Below are 22,843 nucleotides of genomic sequence, written 5' to 3'. Positions count from 1 at the left end.
CACCACCATCTGTCCTTCCACATTCCTCTCCTTCACACCATACCTACCCATCACCCTTTCATCACCTATGTCTCTGATCCCTTCGCCAACATACCCAGTGAGATCTGCTCCAACGACCACTCTCTCTCCCACTCTCTAAATTCTTCATTCTCTTCCATCTCACACCCAACTTTGGGAGTTATGCACTGATCACATTAATTATCACCCCATCAATTTCCAGCTTCATGCTCATCACTTTGTCCAACACTCTCATCACCTACAAAACGCTCTTGACATATTCTTCCTTCAAGACTATCCCTACCAAATTTCGCCTGCCTCCCCTTCATGGTAGAACTTCATAGACTGTTCTATTTATCAGATATTTATAATGTGTAAATGCATTCTAGAACCATAAATTGTCCTTTTCCTATTTCAATTACTCATATTGAGAAACATTATGATAAATATCGCCAAGCTCTAATTGTAATTGAAATTAATACTAATCATACAATAGCCACTCATAATCTGATAATATTTTTTGATGTTTGTTACTCAAACCACAGAATAATGTTCCTAATTATCTTTAACACTTATTTAAATCAAAAAACAACCATAACCTTTAAGGTACAAGCGAGCACAATTGCATTTTAAAATCCCATTTTAACTCAAAATCAATCGATGGAGATTTCAGTGTTCTCAGAAAGGATTGTTTCACCTTTTATTTTGTACAGATTGTAAAATATTTAGCCCACCCTAAAGACGCCTAAATGTTTCATTCCATTGATCGGAGGAGACTCCATTCTGCAATCAATCATGTAAGGTTTATTTCCTGTGGGAGATGAACTGTGGTCTTCCAAATTGCATCTGATGTGTCTGAAAGCTCCATCCCATAAAATCCAGTCTCTCTCAGGAGTCCAGATGTCTCTGTCTTGACTTCGCGGGGGTCACCTTGGGTGTAACAAATGATTCGGACATGCAGACTTTGACAGGAAATAAACAAACAAAAAAAAAGCAACTGCTTAAAAAACCTGTCTCCGGTCGATTACTATTAATTTCTGTAAGAATATATGTGAGAATCCAACTGACCCTCAACCTGAGAGTAGTCATGCAACTAAATTATGCTTTGACAGACAACTCTTAGATTTACTTTAAAATTATTTTATTTTGCATCATTTGATGTTGGCATCTGGGCTCTACTGCTCTCTACTGATCTACTTCTTGTGAGGTGTACAGCAAACATAGGTATACTGGATGAGCTAGAATTATAGGAGTGTTGAGCTTGAATCCCCCTCATTGGTTAGAAGAATAGTGCTCAGTAGGTGGATGAAGAGTAGATGGAGGGAGTGCAACAAACAAGCAAAGCAGGTAGGGCAGGAGGACGGGCTGCTTAAATAGGCTGGCCCATAAAGGGGGTGTCAGTGTGTGGTACCGTCAAGTTGTCTGACTGCTCTGCAAGCTACGAATCATTTCTGCAGCGGACATAGTTGACCAAGAAGTTTTAAATCAAAGGTTTAGCTAGCGCGTGGGGCGGATTGTTCAGTGCCTCTTGACAAATGAGACTCAGGGCCCTTTAGTGTAATGTACATTCTTAACCAAGAACGTATCTCTTGAAATTAGCAGACATTTAAAGCCATATGTGAGTTTCGGACATCTGACATCTGATCTAAATTCCTCCACACCATCCACTTTGAACCCCAGACGTGAAGTCTTTGGACTTGAGACAAACGTCTGGCTCTTTAAAAGCGGGGATGAGGAGATGCAGTCTGGAAGACGGGGTGGGGTGTGGTGTAGGTTGGGGGAGGGTGGACTGCAGGGGCCGCCGTCACACACAGCTCACCTAAGGACTCAAAAAAACGACTATGTGAAAGAGTGCAGTCTAACCCCGGCAGTCAGAAGACATCTAATTGCTAATCTATAATCCTTTTAATACGCTTTCGCCTTTTTTCCGATTGATCCCTTTCCAACCGGAACAGCGGTGCCGAGGGCTACATTAATCCTGTTATTGAAAGCCCGGAGTGTGGCTCTAGAAATCCAAATAGCTCCCTTACCCCTGTCACCAACACTCCTCCACCCATCTGGCGCCCTATTATTGTCTGTAATTGATAACCCTGTCACACTGAGACAAAGACAGCAACTTTTTTTTGTGACCCCTGAAATAAAAAGAGAAATTCTGCCATCTGATCCCTCAACAATCTGTCATTTTTTAATCACGGCTGAATGAGCCCATGAGCCCATTGCTCTCATGTCTCATGAAAGTGTCTCACGCAAGCTTCCGTTGTGGCCTTCTTGAACTCTCCAGAATTTTAGCCGATCCCGTGCACAAGTTGAGTTCACCTGGAGCCGGAATTAATGATTTGTATCCAACAGTTCAAAAGTAAGAAATAATTACATTAAAACAAAACAATGACTCATACAATGCCCACCAAGGTGATTTCACGTCATGTCTCTATTTTTTAAATTTTAGTTCTGTTTTGCTTCCTGTGGCCGTGGGCATATCTCCGGAACTCTGTAAGGTACATTCTCATCGGGGCTCAGAGAGTGGTATTTAACGCATAGATATAACTGCTGTATCATTAAACACTGAAGCTTAACCCCTACCACCCCCGAGGTCGAGTTAATATCCATGTAGAGAGAAAGAGAGAGAGTGACCTGCCCTGGATGGGACTGGTCAGTCCAAAACGCCTGCACTACCGCTTTGGTCGCTCAACGCTCCGAGAGAGAATGTTTTGGGAATTTTGCTGAAAAAGGAGTTTCCACGAGCAAGTAACGGCAGGTCATTAATTCCCTCTAAACAGGATTAAAAGGTGATAGGTTTCATCAGACTTTTATTTAATTTTTTTGCCCCGAAGGCGGCTCTTTCTTTGAGACGATCAGTATTAATTAAAATGTTTTGGGGTTTTTTTGTCATCATGTTATTGAACTTTTAATAAGGATAACAAACACACTCTGAGGGGGGGGCTGGTCTCTCCCTCCCTTGGGAAATCTCTATCATTAAACGTGAGGCTAACCTTTATCTCTGTGTCACTTTCGAGTCACTGATGTAGGTCTAATGGAATCAGAGTCGGAGGTGTGTGTGTGTGTGTGTGTGTGTGTGTGTCTGGGGGGGGGGGGGGTGTTAAGTGAATATGTGGATTGCATCCTTGTTGGAATTTCAAGATAAAAGGGGCCACAATAAAGATAAATAGCTTAATTTCCAGCTCTGGAAAAAATAAACATGAAATTACAGCTCTTTATGTAAATTGAATGCGGCAAGGTGGTTGATTTGACAAGGGCCTGTTTATTTATTAGTACAGGCTCATGAAAGATGTCAAAAAACAATAATGAAGAGGAACACAATGATGGTAAACATATTATAGTCATTATATATATATATATATATATATATATATATATATATATATATATATATATATATATGTTTTAATTTCAGAATATCAGTTGTGTTCTCAAGCTCTGTTTTAGCTGTGGAAAGAGAGTCGTTTAGGTCACAATCCGTGATGGAAGTACCCAGACCTTTTAATCCGGTAAAAGTACAAATACCCCGACTGAAATTACTACAGTAGAGGGTTAGGGTAACCCTAGTGCAACATTGACAATTATACTTCAGAAAAACTAAATATTATTGCCACTTTAAACAACATTATATTAAGTACTTGCTCTTTAATATGATTAAATGTACTCACAATTTTTGAAAAATAAATAATAACATTTGCTTAAGTAATTAAAGTGAAATGATTTGTCCTGTTCAGTGCCCTGATATTACAGAGTCTATAATAGGGCATAAAGTGCGACTGTAGCATATATCTTCTAATATCTTATATCTTTTCCTTTGGGGATTAATAAAGTATCTTTATCTTATCTTATCTGCTCATAAATATCCTAATTACAATCTGCAATAAAATAGTATAGGTGGTGTCATAGCTATTTACAAATATATACAAATATAAATATGAATCTAAACAAACAAATAAACAAATATTGACTAAACAAATATTAAATTAAGTAATGTGTTATAAGTAATGTAATAAAGTAAAAGTCAAAAGTCTCCAAAACTGAATATACTCAAGTACAGATAGGGGAAAGATGTGCTCAGTTAGAGAAACAAAGTATTTGTACTAAATTACTTTCCACCACGTTGCCGGAAAAACCCAGACGCCTCTTATTTCCAATTCCGTTAGGCCACCTGGACACCACCTGAGAATTTCCCTGGGAAAAGAATGAGCAACAGTTTGGACAGAAGCCCGATCGGACAATTTGCAATTGTGAAGATTCGACGAGTGATTAATAAAAAAAAAAAAAAAAAAAATCAGCAGCAATTAAAATGATTAAAAAGGCCGGAGGGTCCCTTTTTTCTCCCTGTCGGCTCGAACCGTTCCAGGAACAAACGAGGGTGGGGAAGAAACAAAGCAGGGAAGTAAAATTGCATTAGTGGTCGAGAAGAACTGTATTAAAATGCAAATGTACAGCTGTTAATAGTTCTTCAAAAACCAATAATCCCCCCACAGTCAGTCATGTGTCAAAATGGTTAATGGAAAAATATCCCAGAGGCACGCAGGGTCCTTTTTCCATCCCCACTTTTGATTAAAGCAGAATTCTTTTTATTTTTTTTCGAAGGGATGGGGGGGTTGTGGTGGGGTGGTGGCGGCGCATCGGCCTAGGTCAAGACCAGCCTACGACTTGATGCGGTTCTTGATCCCCAAACTCAATTGTTCCACTTGATTTCGGAGATAATGTTCTGAATCCCCCCCACAGCACAAAAAAAGGAAGAAAAAACAAACCAAAAGCCAAGACCGTCTTTTGATTTGTTTGTTGAAAACACCTTCAGGAATGACACAGTGTTCCTCTTTCCTCGCGAAAAAAAAAAGGACGAAACCTTCCGCAAAATGCTAAATGTCACACGCAAAGCCGTCACCGAATGAAATGTTCCACTCCTCTGTGCTGCCACTTAATTATAATTGAGCTGCAGGTCGTGTAAATGGAATATTCTAGCTCACCAGAGGAGGAAATGCATTTTTATTATATATATATATATATATATATATATTTTTTTTGCCTTTATGGCATGAGGCTGGTTAACAGATGAGGAGCAGATTTACTGTACCTCAGCTCCATAAATAATGATCTCTAGTGTCATCTCTCATATGGGTTGTGGATAAATGGAGATTCAACTTTTGTTTTAATTTCTTGATGGATTTTTATTTTGTGGTGGACATATTTGCCTCACTACAAGCATGGGTACAAGGATTTTGAAAAAAAAGATTGTCGTTTTTCTCATTTTATGTCAGATATGAATGTCAAAGGTACAAATGAATTGCAATATTGGACCCGAATTGCATCAAATAAAATTTGGAGACGTGCGGAATCGATACTTGAGTTGGAGTTTGAGACAAGTCCGTTGAAATGCGGACACGAGACCAAACTTAAAACACGTAGTCGAAACGCTACGGATGCAGCTAAAGCGGATGAGATTTAAAGTATAGGTTAAAGGATAGGTCTTTTAGAATTTTTATGAAAATGTTGTCCATCATTTATAACTGTTCACACAATATCTCACAATATTATATTATAGTACATTTTTTTACATTATATAATATTATATTATATTATATTATATTATATAATTGTATTTCCTTTTCGTGAACAGGAATCACAATTCAAACAGTTTGGCCATAGCTAGATTGACAACAATCCCTGCTTTTTCTGTCTTGTGAGCAGGTTGAAAGCTGTTAAGTCACGTTTTTCACACAACTTTTAAGGCATGTTTAAACACACACACACACACACACACACACACACACACACACACACACACACACACACACACACACACACACACACACACACACACACACACACACACACACACACACTGAGGACGTAAAGGGGTGAGCATTAAGGTCAAACTTTGGGAAGCAGCGCATTAATGAGAACTTTTAAACGCACACGGCGGACCGCCGGTGGACACGCAAAACCTGGCATCCACTTTAATTACTGATAAGTTATGAGCCGGCTCAAGTCAGAGGATTTCTCCTGCTGGAAGGCTCTAATCTGTTTAAAGCCGACCGCTGATCCTAACTGCCGAGGCGGAGGATTCCATGGCAGGTGCCGCTGCGGAGTCCCAGAACAGACGCTATCGGGGCGCCGTGCTCTCAATCTTCCCATCTCTCCCGGGATGTGGGACGACACAACTTTTCCCTTTCCTCCTCCACGACTCGGTCCCACTTTGTCGCCGGGGTGTGAATATTAGGGAAGTTGTTCGGTGGCACATGGCCGCGAGATCAGAGGAGTAATCACAGGCCAGGCGGCGGGGTTTTGTGTTTGTTTTGTGTTTGTTTTGTCTGTTTACGTACACGTCTAAGCTATTGAGGAAATCCATTCATTGACAGTCACATAAAATAACTCAAACGTAAGATCATTCAACTGGTAAAATGTACTCTTTTTTTATTTATATGTACATCCCCAGCCCCCATTCATCCCCCCTGCCCCGCCCCCCCCACAAGAAAAGAAAATGTTGTGATACAAGTTGATGAATACTTATAGAATATATTAAGTTCAGTTTTACAGCTTCTGTACAAGATTTAGTGTTTGCTTTTTTCAATGAGAGTCACAGCAACATCAGCAACATCGTATCCTTTGTGTTTTTCAAGGAACCGAGGACGAGCATAAAGGGGATTGGGGGGGGGCGGAAGGGGAGAACACAGCTCGATGTTTTGGGGGTGCGGGGGGAGGGGGTGGGGTCATGTACAGAAGCAGCTAAGTTGTCAGATTAAACTATTTACAATACAAACCATTCATACAAATCAAGGGCTCTAAGATATAGAATTCATAACATTACATTTGATATATCAAGAGACAAGATGAGCAAGCCCTCTCCCCCATAATATCAGTTTTATCTATCAATTGATTCGTCAATCGATAGTTTTACCGGTTGATCGATCAGCATTCAATCAACCCAGCCACCAATCGACCGACAAACTCCATGGCGCGCATGGGATCTTCAAGGAGCGCAAGCCATGATATAGCTGACCTGTTTTGAACATAGTGACACATTTCCATCTCTTGAATTCAACATGGGGGTGGAAGAAGCTTGCTCGATCCCAGGTCGTCCCTGCAGGCAGGTGCGACCTTTCCGCAGTTTCCCAAAGCATCGACATCACACACGCGAGGTTTTTTTTCCACCCTTAAGCTGTTTTGCATTTTTTTTTCATTGTGGGTGTTGTTAAAATAATTAAGAAAAACAAACAACAACAAAAAATAACAAGCTGTTTGCATCATTGTGTGCATGCCAATCTGCAGTGGCATCAGGTTCAGAACTTCGTTGTCCGGTGATGCAAAGCACTGTCTTGGGAAAACTTTCGACGTGAGAGTGGACGTGAGTGGGGCGAGGAAAATGTCTCAAATCAACCTGAAAGAACTACGTATAGTAAAACTGAAATTGAAAAATCAGCCGGGATGCGGAAGGAGGGGGGGGTCAAAACTCATCAACTGAACAAAACAAACGGAATCTTAACCATCACAATATTCACATAATATTGATTTTTTATTATTATTATTTATTTAAGAAAATCAAATTACCTCAGGTGTTCTAAACAATCTATATATGTACTGTACCTTCTTTTTCAACAGGACCGTTAAATAAATTTGTCTGCAAAATTCAGCGATTTGACATTATCAGGGAAATCGGTTTGTTTCTGATGGCTCACACTCTGGCATGGACTTGTGTGGTGGGAACAGTAACAGCTTACATCTGGGGGAGGTGGAAGCCCCAGCCTGCGTTTCGCGTGTCCACCGTTCTCGGCTGGCGGGATTGCGTCAGCCAGAGGGGAAGTACGGTGTGTCGCTGTGGTAGTTGTAGTCCGGGCAGACCTTCTGCACCAGCTTGTAGTCGGTGCTATAGAAAGAGATGAAGATGCAGATGACCTTAAAGGGCTTGGAGCACAGCCAGGAGACGTGACTCTGGGTCTGCTCCTGGTAGCACGTCTTGGACGGGTCAAAGTTGCAGAGCGTGTTCCGCGCTCCCTTCTCCACCTTCTCGTACTCGATGCGGCAGTTGAAGGACTTGGAGTCCTTGGCGTCGATGACCGACTGCTGCGCCGCCACATCGAACTCCACGATCTTGGTCGGCGGCACCAGGCTGACCGAGACGTTGCCCTGGCCCGTGGAGTTGTGGCGGAAGTAGACGCTGAACGTGCCGTTGCCGTGGTCGACGATCTTCCCGGTAATCAGCAGGTTGAGCTTGACTGTCTTGATGTTGGAGTGGAAGTCGCCCCAGCCGAACATCTTTTTGAACTTGCCCGTCTTCACCATGGGCCGCCGCTTGGCGCGCGGCCGCGAGTCCTGCAGGTCGGTGGAGTTCCTCAGCCAGTCCCATAGGTCCTGCTCCGAGTATGGTTCTGGGGTGTCGTAGCGCAGGTCCAGGGCCGTGCTGTTCTGCTTGCCATGCAGAGTCTGTGACAGCAGCCGGCTGATGGACATGTCCTTGTTGCTTTCCGTCCATATGTGCTTTAACGTGGATTTGGGGCTTCCCGACTTCACCAGGTCCGACTTTGAGGCGTTGGCGGTCGTGACCTACAAGAGGGAAAAAGAGAATACATATAATTAGTTTTAATCAAGACCCATTTAGAGATGAACAGTGTGGGAAATAATCAAGTGTTAAGTGTTAAATAAGGAGACACTTCAAGAGACATTACTTGTCTATAACCCATTAAGGAAATATTGACCCCACACTCGAGTGCGCTTGTTCCCACAGTACAGACCAATCATATGTGTTTAGCAGGAGACAAGCACAATCAGTCCATGCTCAAGCTTCAATTTCAATACACGCTAGCAGACAATTCCCATTTGGGAATTACAGTACAGAGACAGGTTTGAGTGAAGGAAAGAATACAGCTATCACAGACGAATTCACCATCCCTATCCGCCTTATCCGTCAAACACAGGGGTTATGCACTGGCTCAGACAGATAATGGTAGTGGCCATTAAATGTGTAAAGACCAGCCTATTAACTAAAGAGGGCTCCTTGAATTGATGATTGATGAGACCCAGGGCTTCCACTATTTAGCGGCAGATCAGTGGAATTAGGTCCATACGGTGCCCGGTGGAAGGAATGTGACATTGATTGCCTGATTTGTACTGTAGAAAGTGACAGCCGATTCATCTCGCTCAAGGTTTTTTTTGCATTTTGTGGGTCCCACATCCCCAGAATCGATACTTGGAAAATAAGGTTTCGTAACCAATCAGTCACCCCCCTCCAAGTGCACTGCCTCACAGCGCTCGTCCCTGGCACGAAAAGGGGAACATCCAGCCAGGTTTAAATAAACCGTTACCTCGCCTTTCTTCTCACACGGCATCGCAGAACAATCGATTTCATAGCTGCAAGGGTGGTTTGAATCAGAGATAAAAGGGTCGTATTATCAAGTGGGGAGGAAAAAGAGAATCATGACCGATTGTGTTCACCTCTGACTCTTCTCTGAGGAGGAAGAGAAAGGCCCTTCTCTGAACATGATACAGTAGAAGCTGTCTGGGAGACTGAAGTGTTGTTGGCTGAAGAGCTGAACAGCTAAAGTGGTTGACTGAAAACACCAGTGAATGCACGTGAAAACTTTTGCTAAAGCGGTCCAAGGGGTTTATTCAAACTTAATATTCTTGACTGACAATGTGATGAAGAAAATCCATATCAAAACAATATATTGAACTGACAGAAACAAACATCTGAACACCTGGTAATTCTTACGTCAGTAGCCAGCTTTTGTCAGAATCATAAGAGACATTAATGGAGAGTCATTACATCTTTGTTGGTGAAATAAAAGTGGTTTATAATTATGATAAATTATTATTATTATCATTAATAATAAAAAATAAAATAAAATTATTTTGCAATAAAATAAAAATAAATACATAAAAAAATATAAATAAATAATAATAATAATAATAAAACCAAATAACTATCTTATCCTCTATTTGTTCATCCCGTTCGAAAAGGCAGAATGGGTTAGGGTTAGGGTTAGGGTTAGGGTTAGGGTTAGGTTAGGGTTAGGGTTAGGGTTAGGGTTAGGGTTAGGGTTGGGTTAGGGTTAGGGTTAGGGTTAGGGTTAGGGTTAGGGTTAGGGTTAGGGTTAGGGTTAGGGTTAGGTTAGGGTTAGGGTTAGGGTTAGGGTTAGGGTTAGGGTTGGGTTAGGGTTAGGGTTAGGGTTAGGGTTAGGGTTAGGGTTAGGGTTAGGGTTGGGTTAGGGTTAGGGTTAGGGTTAGGGTTAGGGGTTAGGGTTAGGGTTAGGGTAACCCTAACCCAAGGGGGAATTGGTTTAACATGGAACTTTAGGTAACTTGGACAAAAACATGTATTGAAAAGCTCAATGTGACACCGGTGTGGTCCTTTAAGGATCAGGTATTAATAATAAAATATTTATCACTATGATTAAGGGTACCATCGAGAGGTACAAGGGTTTTGCGTTATATGATGGGTCTTCTGTTCAATTCTAGAAGCATAGGTTTGTTAACAAATTTAACCAACAAGCATTTACTCAAAAACTCCTTCTGGACAAACTACTTCTACACAAATGCAGACACAATCCATTTCACTTAGAGATACATATTTTAACATATTGCCCTGCCACATGTCAGGCTTTCACGGAGAATCTGTCTCCCATTAAGGCGTGAGAAATGTCAAGAGATAAGGAACGAAGGGAAAATGAATACAGTTAACAGCCCACTCATACAGAGCTGAAGAGGGTTCTCACAGTCTATCTTTAGGCCTAGGCAATCATCCGCTACTCAAGCAGGTCAGACGGCCTTCTTGTACCGCCGAATATCACAGCAGGGTTGTAGGTAAAGCGTTACGTTGGCATGGATTTATGGTAATGTTCTGTCTGATGTTCTGTCTAATGTCTGATAAGGAGGACGGCGAGAGAGCAGCCGCCTGCTCCTGAAACTCATATGCATTTTATGTAAATATTGATGGCATATGACAATAGGAATGCATGAATGAAATGAATGAAATGTATGAAAATATGAATGTATGTATGTAAAGTTGTAAGTGTTTAAGTGTATGTAAATACATATATATATATATATATACTGTATATATATACACACACACACTGTATATCAAAGTCTGAATGGTCTGTAAGTATTATGTATGTATGTATGTATGTATGTATGTATGTATGTATGTATGTATGTATGTATGTATGTAATCCCTAAACATGTTTTTCCAGCTTTTAAACAGCTTGAAAAGGCCAATTTGGCCAAATTTTGGCCACTGATTTTGCTAAAAGTAACGATAACTTGAAAAAAAAATCCATGTTAGAACTACTTAAGACTATGGCGCAAACAACATTTTAGCAAGATGCACTAGTTGAAACCACTATTTACACTAATTGAGCACATAGATTTATCTGTCTTGCTTTCGGCATGACAAACAATAGCCAGAATATCTCTGGGTCTCCACCGGAACGCCAGTGCTCGTCATATTCCCGTTGTCCGGCTTGCAGTCCCTGACACTGTGCACACAGACATGTTTGTCTGAGCAGCTTTTATTCTCCATCATCCATCCAGCTTGCCTTTGGGCTGGGGGCCCAGTTCGTTTTGCTATTGTTTTTTTTTTTTTTTGGTTAGCTCTCTGTTGCCAGCTGTGCAACTCTCACCTGAGGGAGCGGTGCATCTGGTAAACATGCCCCACACTCTGGCCAGCACACGCCTGGCAGCCATGCCGACCACAGGCCAGACACAGACAGCTGGTTGCCTCCAGGGTGGTGGAGACGGGGGGATCGGGGGGTGGATGAGGGGGTGGAGGAAGGGCTGGGCAGCCTATAGTCTGGTGTCAGGAATTCTGTTGAGTCCAGATGCAACACATGCTGCAGTCAGCAAACTCTCACCAGAACAATTCCCTCTTTTTCTTGCTGCTTTGTCATTGTCTGCGGTTCGGTTTGTTTTATCACCCTGAGGTTGAGATTGGCGCAGACCTACTTGTAGCGCACTGTCATTTGCCACCAATTGCTTCAGTAAATTCCCCGCTTCAATTTTGTTACATTTTCTCTCATTTAAACAACAGGTGCTTTGGCTTGTGATGCAGGACTCAAGAACAACTGTGGTGGGCCAAGGGGGCTTGATCAACCTAGACAGGTATGCTGGCGATGCGGGCGGCCCAACCATGACTTCCAGGACTGCCCCCTCATGGAGGTCGGCCAGATCGTTTGGGTCACCGGTCCGCTGGACCCCTCCCCTGGTCGAGAAGGGGCCTATCATGTGTCGGTAAGGCAACAAGGGGGTAGACATCAGGCTTTTCAGGACTCGTGCTTTTTGTAGACGATGATTCAGCAACACCTGGTTCCACCAGAGTCATCGTGGGTCGATATCGGTTGTGTACATGGGGATAGTCACACATATCCGATAGTGCAGCTTGAAATTCCCAATAAGGGGAAAAAGCATAGGGTAAATTCGCGATTAGTTCCCGCCTGTCGCACCCCATGATTTTGGATGCAATTTGGCTGGGTTTCGATGTTTTTATGAAAAAAGCAGGGTGGGTGTGCTCACTGTCTGGAGGTATATGTGAGTGTTGCTCGGCGCATGGCGACACGCAGGTCGCACCGGTGGCGGTCACCAGAGCGGGTAAGGGGGAGCCCCAGGTGGGAACTTCCCTGGAACCCCCAGTCCATCCCATGGAGGATTTTCCTCTGGAACAGTCAAAGGACGCTAGCTTCGCGGGGCCTTTCAGCGGGTAGATGAAATCGATGCCGTGTTGGTGCGCCCGGATGCTGCGCTCACTCACCCGTATTTTGCGGTGATTAGATTATATCGAGTGAACCGTGACGCTCAGTCAGGAGAAGAGATAACCCAATTGCTAGTCCTTAAAAGCTGTCAGGGTTTAGTCTTCCAGGCAGCTCATTATAACCCGATGGCCGGTCACCTAGGACACAAGAAAACACTTGAGAGGATAATGGCCCGTTTCTATTGGCTGGGCATCTGGGCGGACATGCGGCGGCACTGTGCCGCCTGTCTCGACTGTCAGCCGGTGAATCCACCGGCTATTCCCAGAGCGCCGTTGAGGCCCCTCCCCTTAGTGGAGACACTGCTCGAGAGAATCACTATGAATCTCATCGGGCTGTTAGACCGCAGTGCTCGGTGCTATCGATTTGTGTTAGTCCTAGTGGACTATGCAACCCGATACCCCGAAGCGATGCCACTGCGCAGTATTACAGCCAAAAATGTTGGGCAGGCACTGTTCCAGATCATCTCCCAAGTCGGGATTCCGAAGGAAATCCTGACCGACCAGGGCACTTTGTTTATGTCACGCGAACTTCACTGGTAACGGGTAATTTGGACCAGCGTGTACCACCCGCAGACGGATTAAGGGAAACTGGCAGGAAGGTCCCAGCACCAGTAAAAACAAGTTCCAGTACGTCCTGAACCTGAGAGCAAAGCTACATGCGTTGGGGCAGAAATAATGGGAGAATTTGCTCCAGGCGAGGTAACATCAGCGCCGCCTGTACTCCCTACGTCCAGCTAAAAAATTACTGGGGAAGTGGCAAGGGCCCTTGGCGGTCACACGACGCGTGGGGGAGGTCGATAATGAAGTTGAAATGCACAGACAGGGGGGACTGCCCAAATTTACCACCAAAACCTCTTTAAAAAATGGAGGGAAGGTGTGCCCGTAGCACTGGCCACAGCGATGATTGAGAGGGACGAGTTGGGGCCAGAGGTTCCAAAATTGGTCAAACGCACAGCGGCCCTTTTAAGTGACCATATCTCTCCTGGACAGAACATGGACTTCAGCGGCACTTTGCAGATGTGTTCTGTCCCCTGCCCGGCTGTATGGCCGTCATACGGCACCATGTGGAGATGACCCCGGGGTTGAGGGTGCGCTCCCAGCCGTATCACCTGCCTGAACACAAACGCAAAATAGTGCAGGTGGAATTGGAGGCCATGCCGGACATGGGGGTAAGAGAGGAATCTAAAAGTGAATGGTCGAGCTCCAGTCGGGATGGCGGTTCTGCGTAGATTACCAGAAGGTGAACGCGATGTCAAAGTTCGATGCTTACCCAATGCCCCCGTGTTGACGAGCTTCTCGACTGGTTAGGTACGGCTCATTTTTTTAAGAACGCTGGATTTAACCAAGGGCTACTGGCAGATTCCCTTGTCCCAGGAAAAATCAGCCTTCTGTACCCCGCAAGGCCTTTACAACTTTTGTATGCTTCCGTTCGGGTTATTTGGTGCCCCTGCAACCTTTCAGAGACTCATGGACCGCGTCCTGCGTCCACATGTGGCATACGCCCCTGCCTACTTAGACAATGTAATCATTCATGGAGACAGCTGGGGGTAGCACATGCAGCATGTGGGGGCAGTACTTGAGTCCTTTAGGTGCAAGGTGTTCACCGCCAACCCAAAGAAGTGCACAGTTGGCCGGAGGGAGGTACAGTATCTGGGGTACGCCACTTGGGGGGAAGCCTGCTCCGACCACAGGTGGATAAGACCGCCGCGGTCGGGAACACGCCAAGACCCAAGACATAGCAGGAGGTAAAGCAGTTTTTGGGGCTGGCCTGTTACTATAGGAGGTTTGTGCCGGAATTTGCGACACTGACCAGCCTCTTGACCGACCTAACTCGAAAGGGTGATCCAGATCCGGTCCAGTGGTCATAGCCGAGCCAGCAGGTGTTTGTCAGATTTAAGGCAGCTCTCTGTGGAGAGCCTGTACCGCACACCCATAACTTTGCTCTTCCTTTCTGTCTCCAGACGGACGGGTTGGGAAGGGAGCATGGGGCTGTCGGTAGTGCAGGCTCCCATCCTGGGGCCACTCAGCTGCTGCGGATCGTGCAAATCAATGGAGGGGCTCTGCTGATCCGTCCGATCCAGATCCAGGAAGTAATTTAGGCTTTGTTTTTCTCCCACAGTGAGGGAGATGGGTGCTGGAGGGACACATGTACGAATCGGGCGAGACAAATGCTGAGCGTAGCGACCCGGCCACGTCACGGCGGCAGAGCGCCCAAACTCTACCATTCTGGACTCTTTCCCCTTTTGCCAGCAAACAGTTCATTTCTCCCATTTTGGCCCACGAGCTGCCTTTTGTTTAAATTATGAATTTATACACGTCCCAAGGCGCTGTTTTTCCTCCACCTGCGTTCTCTCTCTCATTCCCTGGCCCTGGGCCAGAACACACGTCCACAAATTTGTTCACAGCGAACAAATCTAAAAAATAGTCGTTAATTTCGGTTGTGAAACTGCACACACTGAGTCTAGATTCACTCTTGTTCTTTCAGAACAAAAAGCGCCAAGAACCGTGAGTCACGTATGCACCTCAAGCAGCCCAGCAACATGCCAAACAAGTTTCAATTGACCGAGTGGGCAAACGAGAGAGAAGGAGAGAGAGTGAGTGAGTCTTGCATATTAAAATAATATAGATAAAAGGTCATTGCATTTGTCATAATTCATATTGAATGTAACGGATTTATATTTTGAATTCCGCCCAAGTAAATAATTGTATCAGAATGAAATGAGTCTTCTGAGAATTCCATTCACAACTTGGAGAGAAACCGACTTTTCCGATTCTTGATATGCCAACTGAATCAAAGAAAGGAATAGTGAAAAAAATGTGACAAATCTTTTTACTGAGTCACTCGTCGAGAGCCGACTCCCAGGAAAAAAAGTCTGAACATTTTGTCGCGATTTAAGCCGCCTGATAGCCCCCGGGTCACTTGTCTGAGTGGTGAGCTGTCATTGCTGCTCCAATATGATCCAGGGTACGGTACCACGGATACATGTGCCGGACAGAAGATAGAGAATAATCTTTATCTCCACCCACATCTGAAGGCTTTTCTACGACAGCACAACTGCGGCTGAAGGGAAAGGATCAAGTCTCAAATCCCAAGATCGCAGGAACCAAAGCACCAGTCACCAAACAGAAACACCATTTCCTGCACCTTCAATACTGCACATGGAAATTGAGGCGTTTAAGGAGTCAATGGTAATTAATTTGTGCTTTGGTACCCATGGAGCAACCAAGATATGTGAATAATATTACAGTATGTCATATTTAATCACAAAGGAAATGGTGGCAACAATTTCCGAATATGTTTATTACACTGTGAAAAACAGTGGGAAATTTTGGAAAAAATGAATATATTTCGAACAAAAAAATACTTATCAGCCACTGAGTGAGAACATTTCAGTCGCAAAGATTTTTTTTTTTAATCTTCATCTTCAGTTCTATAAAACAATCAACAAAACATATTATGTTATTCTTAAAATAAAGGAAAATGTCTTTAAATGTCTCTCTCAGAGTGGAGACTATCAAATGTCTCCTGTTCTCATTAAAGAACAAAGAAGAGACATACTTTTCAAGGCTTGCTGAATAATCTCATATACACTTTTTATATACACAATTGAAGTATATATTTTAGTTCATTCAACCAATGGTGGAAGCCACAGTAACTAAACTACACAGCAGCCAAATAGAATCATATCCCTGGCTTCGGTCCCCGTTTGCAAATTTCTAGCTGTAGAATTAGACAGAAAACAAAAAAGGTTTGAGATGAGACGAGCTCCAGATTCTATGGTGAGAAAAAAATTTAATCATGGCTGGGCTGAATCAAATGAAAAAAAAAAAAGCCATCAAATCAAAATTAAGAGCCAAACACAATGCGGTGCCTCACAGAACTCTGATGAAGAATTAAACAGAAAAAAAGGACAAAGTGAAAGAGGGAGAGAAAGAGAGAGAGGGGGAGGGAGAGGGGGAAGTGGGATAAAATGAGAGCGTGGGGAACTAGTGGAACCGTTGGCGGTGGAAGGAGGAGGATGCGATTAATGGGGGATTGACCACAGCACATTTATCCTTCAATGTAACTGGGAGACCGTTGAATGATGAACAAGGTGGAAAAGGAGGCTTGCATTTGGAGAACATTCGTATTTAACTTTTTTTTGTTTCTTATTTTAATAAGAAATAATTATTTGCACTTTTACTTAGTATAGCAGTCATTATGTGAGCATTTCTAGTATGTCCGAAACCATTAGTATTCATCAAATAGTATGTTAGAAGACACACTGCATCCAGTCAAATGTCGTAGCATACAAGCACCGGACACTACACTGGCAACGGTAATCCCACAACGCATTGCGATAACGCCACTACTCTGTGACAACTACCAGGAATCAGTAAGTGAGGTCATCAACCCTCCAAACACCAAAAAGAAGCCATCGCCCTTTTCACTCAAGCATGCTGGGTACACGACTTTTACTGATAATCTGCGACATAAAAATAATCTAAATTGTAAATTAGGCCTCAGTACCATTGACTACAGTATTTTAAAGACAAGATAAGACTTGAGTTAAACTACTGGTTCCCGGCACGTTACAGCTGCTAAGTGGTAGTGGATTCAACAGACCGTTCCACATCAGTAGCAGCCATCTTGGTAAGGTGCCTCAACGGCGCTCCTCTGCATAGTCATCCTATCAAACCCACCCCATATAAGATAAACGGTTTGGATTAGCCCAACCCTGGCAAGGTCAGGTGGAAATCTGTTTGAATGGGAGGGTGGCCAAACATATTTTGCAGAGCAAATGAAACATGAGCTGCAGATTCGTCTGGTTCCCAGGATACTGCAGAGTAATGGTCTCGTAGCCGACTGTTAACGCATCATTAGAGTGGACTTTCTCACTCTGGGAAGGAGGTATACGGTGCGTTTTTTGTTTTCGATCAATAAGGCTTGAATAAGGTAACAGAGTAAAATAAAATACATCTAAAATAAAAACATACATCTAAAATAAAAACACAATGTTTTTATTTGATTTATTTGGAGGAACGGGGCAGGGGGATGCACAGCTGAGTAACCTATGAGAAGCGGCCATGCATCCACACACACACACACACACACACACACACACACACACACACACACACACACACACACACACACACACACACACACACACACACACACACACACATACTCTTTAAAGCACACGATTCACAGTGAGTGAGTGGGCGTATTGATGATGGAAACGTCATCAGCACGCCCACTTCACCGGTGGGATCTTCGTGCAGAGTGTAGCTGCTTCATGCTCTTGCCTGTGTAATTAAAAAAACAACTATATATATATATATATATACCTCAACGGCGATAGCAGATTCAACAGACCGTTCCACATCAGCGGCAGCCATATTGGTAAGGTGCCTCAATGGCTCTCCTCTGCATTGTCGTCGTATAAATTACGCCCCGTATTAGATAAATGGACAGCCCTGGCAAGGTGTAAATTTGTTTGAATGGGAGGGTGGCCAGACGCATTCTGCAGAGCAAATGAAACATTAGCTACAGATTCGGTTCCCAGGATACCACTGAGTAATGGTCTCGTAAGGCTGTTAGACGCATCATTAGAGTGGACTTTCTCACTCTGCATATGTGCAAGTTGTAAAACCTGTGTGTTTGTGTGTGTGTGTGTGTGTGTGTGTGTGTGTGTGTGTGTGTGTGTGTGTGTGTGTGTGTGTGTGTGTGTGTGTGTGTGTGTTTGTCTGTGTCTGTGTGAGGGTGTGTGTGTGTGTGTGTGTGTGTGTGTCTCATATTGAGAGAGAGCGAGGACATTGTCTAGCAGCATATTGTCACATTAAATCATACACTCACTAGTGCTGGATATGTGTGAGCACAGCCCCCTCACAAACTAAATTGTGGCCTTGTCCCATAGTTCAGTAACTCGGTGGCAAGTAATTCATGATTTGTTTAAATGTTTTCATAGCATTCAATTCACACAGCCGATTCAGCGACCTTAAGCTTATAGAGAGACCTCCATCATTGGGGTGGATTACATAGATTCATGTTTGCGTATACGTTGTTTAACATGCTGTTTGTAATCCAAGGTTGGCTCAGAATCAACGCATGAAAATGAGCAATTACTTTCGTTGAGTAATCTGATTCCTTCATGATTGAACCTAAATGGATACTCGTCAGTAAATGATCTGTTCTCTGAATCGTAACATCCTCCTAGTTTCTCCATTATAGCTTTTTCTGTCAATGGTCTTGAACTGAGAGTGAAGGCCCTGATTTACTCCTCTTCAGAGTGAGGCATCTGCATCCACACGGCAATTGCAGCTCCACGACAGATCAATCTAAAAGAGAATCCTAAACATTTAAGATAAGATAACACTTTATTAATCCACGGGGGAAATTGAGATGTTACAGCAGCATAAGCAGTGCAAATCAAGCTGTTTAGAAGGGCTGGCTATGCCGGACACGACCAGGAGACTGACCGTTAAATTGCTGACGGGAACACACGGTTGTGTCTGGATCGCCGGAAACCTTTGTTTCCAGTTCAACATGGAGAGCGCTCCTCCAAACCCCGCTTTACCGAAGAAGGCTCTCACTCTGGGGATGGCTGTCGATGAAGTGCACACATTTGTTGAGTTGTTGTTGAGTTGTTGGGTTGGTAAGTTAGTTTAGATCATTTTTTTGACGCATTGACGCACGTTCTGACCGTAGGATGCGAGGGTCGCCGCAAAATACCACTGATTGTTTATATTGTTTCGTTTGCATGCGAAATCGACACGGACATGTTACTGATATATCCAGGATGGTACAACATACACACACACGCGCACACCTGACCCCATACAGGCGTAGGTACCACCCGGTAGCGACCGAGAACACTCAAATTAAGCGGAAAAATTAGATCCCTATCAAAATCCGACTGTTGCAAAATTGAAGATGTAAACTTTCATTCGGTGCACCTTGAACTGTTAAAACACACGGAAAAACAGTCCTCCAAGCAGTCTAAAGATGGATGTGTCTCACCTCATGTAGGCTATGTCGCGCCGTCGTGGCGTGGCAGCAGACGCCAAATGTTGTAATAATGCATGAATAGTGCCATGATGCAAGATTTTATCAGCACACTTTTAAAAGTTAGAAATAAAAGACTGTGTTTTTGTTATGTGCGCCGTGATTGGTTCAGAGACAGAGAAGGCGGGACATCCGGTGACGCTCGCTCTACGTTCTCACTCGCCATTGGTCGGTACCAAGCAGTACCTTTGAGGGTTTCTGGACAATATTTGTTGGTGTCGTTGTTGTTTTGGGTTGTTAATTGCAATTGCAATAATTGCAATAATTTCCAATAAACCTACATTTGCATAAAGCAAGCATATTGTAGCATATATCCCTTTAAGGTACATTTTGAACAGATAAAAAATGTGCCATTAAATATTTTATTCGATTGACAGCCCTAATATATATAATATAATATATATATATATATACACAAGTTACTATATAATAGTATATAAATAAGTATATAAAATAAAGAACTGAGAAACTGAGAGCAGACATTTACAACTTCTTCGCCTAATGTGGGAAGATGATTATTATGTTGAAGTAGATACTAATATGTTATATGTACAATATAAATATGGGAAATGAAACGTAATTAAAATATTATTATGGTTTCGCTGGTGAGGTTGTTTCCATTTGGTTTCCATTTTCCATAATAGATCCCTGCCCCCAGCAACATGATTGGTTGAAACATACAGGAAGCAAAGCAGGTAAAACTCCCCGTTTACACACATTTTAGCCCGTCATACTTTTTCAAAAGTTTGAAAAAGTCTGCTTTGTGAGACCAGAGGTAAGGTTTCCCCACATTCCCCCACTTTCCCCGTTTCATATTATCAAATACAGAGTTGGGAGGTATTTGGAGGGAATTTTGGAAACTAATATGTCCCGAGGCACCATAAATCAAAGCAGGCTTATATTGTCAGCGCGCAGATGGCCCAATTACACAGCTCACCTCAATTAAGACCTGCGGAGGCCGGGCGGGCTGGAAGGGAACGGCGCTCAGAGGGGGAAGAGGGCACCTGTTTGCCTGTCATCCTCGCGGCTCTTCTGATCAGCGGCTCAGAGCTTCCTCCCGCCGCCCCCGAGCTGTTTCAGAGCTGAATTAATGACGGCAAACAAAGCTAAACCCTCCTTACAGCCCTTTTGTGCGCTTGTTCTTTCCCCAGTCCGGTCTCTCTCAACTAATCTTCAATGTCATGCTTAATGAGATTTCATTTATAATTTAAAAAAATAATTATTATAAATTTTTACATGTTTGGACGCCTAAAGGAAATGGAGCACTAAGTCCCCTAGCAGCAACATCACGGCTCCTTCCGTATATTTGGGTGCATTTAAAAGCAACTATTCCTGCACCTTTACTTTTCCTCTTCAATTGGATGTGGGGGGGGGGATTGTTTGTTCAAATCATACTGTAAAAAGGCAACGCTGCACATTTGTCGATGTCCGTGTAATAAAAAATGACTCATTTAATTGAACGTCATCAGGTTGACACAACCATGTGCATCGAAATGAAACGTAAATGAACCTTCTGTAAAAGGGCAGTGTTCAAGGCAATTAGCTTAATTGTCATCTAATCGTATGATTAGTGCAACGTAGATTAATAATAAACAATTTTTCGAGGCTTCGGAGATGATCCAGGGAGAAATATCTTAAGAGTTTGGCAATCGACGAGCATGGCAGTGGGGTTAAACTATTAAAGAGATGTTAATGCTTCGTGTTGTGCTGCCCTGAAGCGTCTGATGAGGGAGAAGAACACGTCGCGAACAACTTAAGAATCGACTGGCAATACGAACCCCACTTCCATTAGCTTCCTTCCAAGTCCTGACCACAGTGATTCCATGGCTCTAAACACTAGAAGTGGTGTGGGATGTTGACTATTATGGACAGTTGCTGTCAATTGGATGATCAGACACAAAACGTGACAGAATAAATATATCATACTGTCTAACCAGGATGGACTCGGCAATGTAATGATCATGAATACCACCTGGGTGAAAATTCTCCTTTGCCGAGTAAAACAATAACTGGGAAGAGGGAATAACGCCTGGGTGAAAAACCAATGGCTTCAAGCCAAGGGACAGAGAGGGGACCTTGGATGGAATGCAGGGTAGGCAAGGAGATGCTGAATAACCAGGTTGAGTGTTATTCTTGGGCCTGTGACAGCTTGGGCCTGTGACAGGTTCCTTCCAGATGGATCCTAACTTCCTCATCTTTGTCAAGGGACAGACAGGAAAAAGATTATGGACAGCCATCGGGTCATCCACTCCACTCTCCACTCCCTTCTGAGTCCAAATTAGTTTTATCCTGTGAGGCACATCAGTGCGTTCCAAAAGTGATACCAAATAGTTTGTACATTGACCAGTGTGGGCTCTCCTCTGGAAAGGTTGGCTGCCACATTGACAACCCCTGGAGGGTGAATTGCTGAAAGTGACACACCTTGGGAGTGAGCCAATTGTCGCAGCTGCCGTGTCTTTGCCTGCAATGACTGGACCACCCTAGAGGTCGGCGTTTGAAACCGCTGCTACGGCGTCAGTCCAACTGTCAAAAACATTCTTTTGGATGAGAGACGGAAAGTGATGAAGGACACTACATTCTGCATCCATCTGAAGAGATTGACACCCAATCCCCATTCACTAACCCCAGGCCCCCCAAGGAGATGTCCCTTCCAGTCCCTGGCCCCTCTCTGTATTTATGGCCACCATTGAGCACACAGGCCCCAATCGTACTCTTTACTGGTGGCCCGCTGTTGAAAACCACCTGTTCTGGACTGATGGACGGTCTGAGCACTGAATCTGCAACGGTGTAACCTAAACAGCTGCAGCTATCAGGCTGAGCAGCCGGTGGACTTGTTTTTCGGTAAACTGCTCACATGCAGCAAACTGGGACAAGCTGTCAATCCAAACAGTTATCCCCTCCGTACTTGCAGATGTCCTTTTGTGTAGGCCGTCATTATATTCTATATTTATTAAAAGGAGCTTTGAAATGAGAATATTAATTGTTTTAATATAATAAGTCTATAGTCATGTAATGGGAGTTAAACATTGTCATTGTAAATAATTGCATTT

At 43.6% G+C, this 22,843-nt stretch overlaps 1 protein-coding gene across 1 annotated transcript in view; it reads right to left on the bottom strand.

Moving 5' to 3' along the window:
• Positions 1 to 7,791: 7,791 nt before the first annotated feature.
• The window catches only part of nxph1 (neurexophilin 1), a gene marked incomplete at both ends in the record, with an annotated part of 38,033 nt that continues 22,981 nt past the window's right edge, over positions 7,792 to 22,843 (bottom strand). Inside the window, one exon of the mRNA XM_080015642.1 lies at positions 7,792 to 8,547. Within this exon, the coding sequence (XP_079871768.1) occupies positions 7,792 to 8,547 (756 nt within the window). The remainder of the gene's footprint in view (positions 8,548 to 22,843) is intronic.

This window comes from Zeus faber (assembly GCF_960531495.2).
Source record: "Zeus faber genome assembly, chromosome: 1".
NCBI classification, from domain to species: Eukaryota; Metazoa; Chordata; class Actinopteri; order Zeiformes; family Zeidae; genus Zeus; species Zeus faber.
This window is presented reverse-complemented; position numbering and strand designations above follow the sequence as displayed.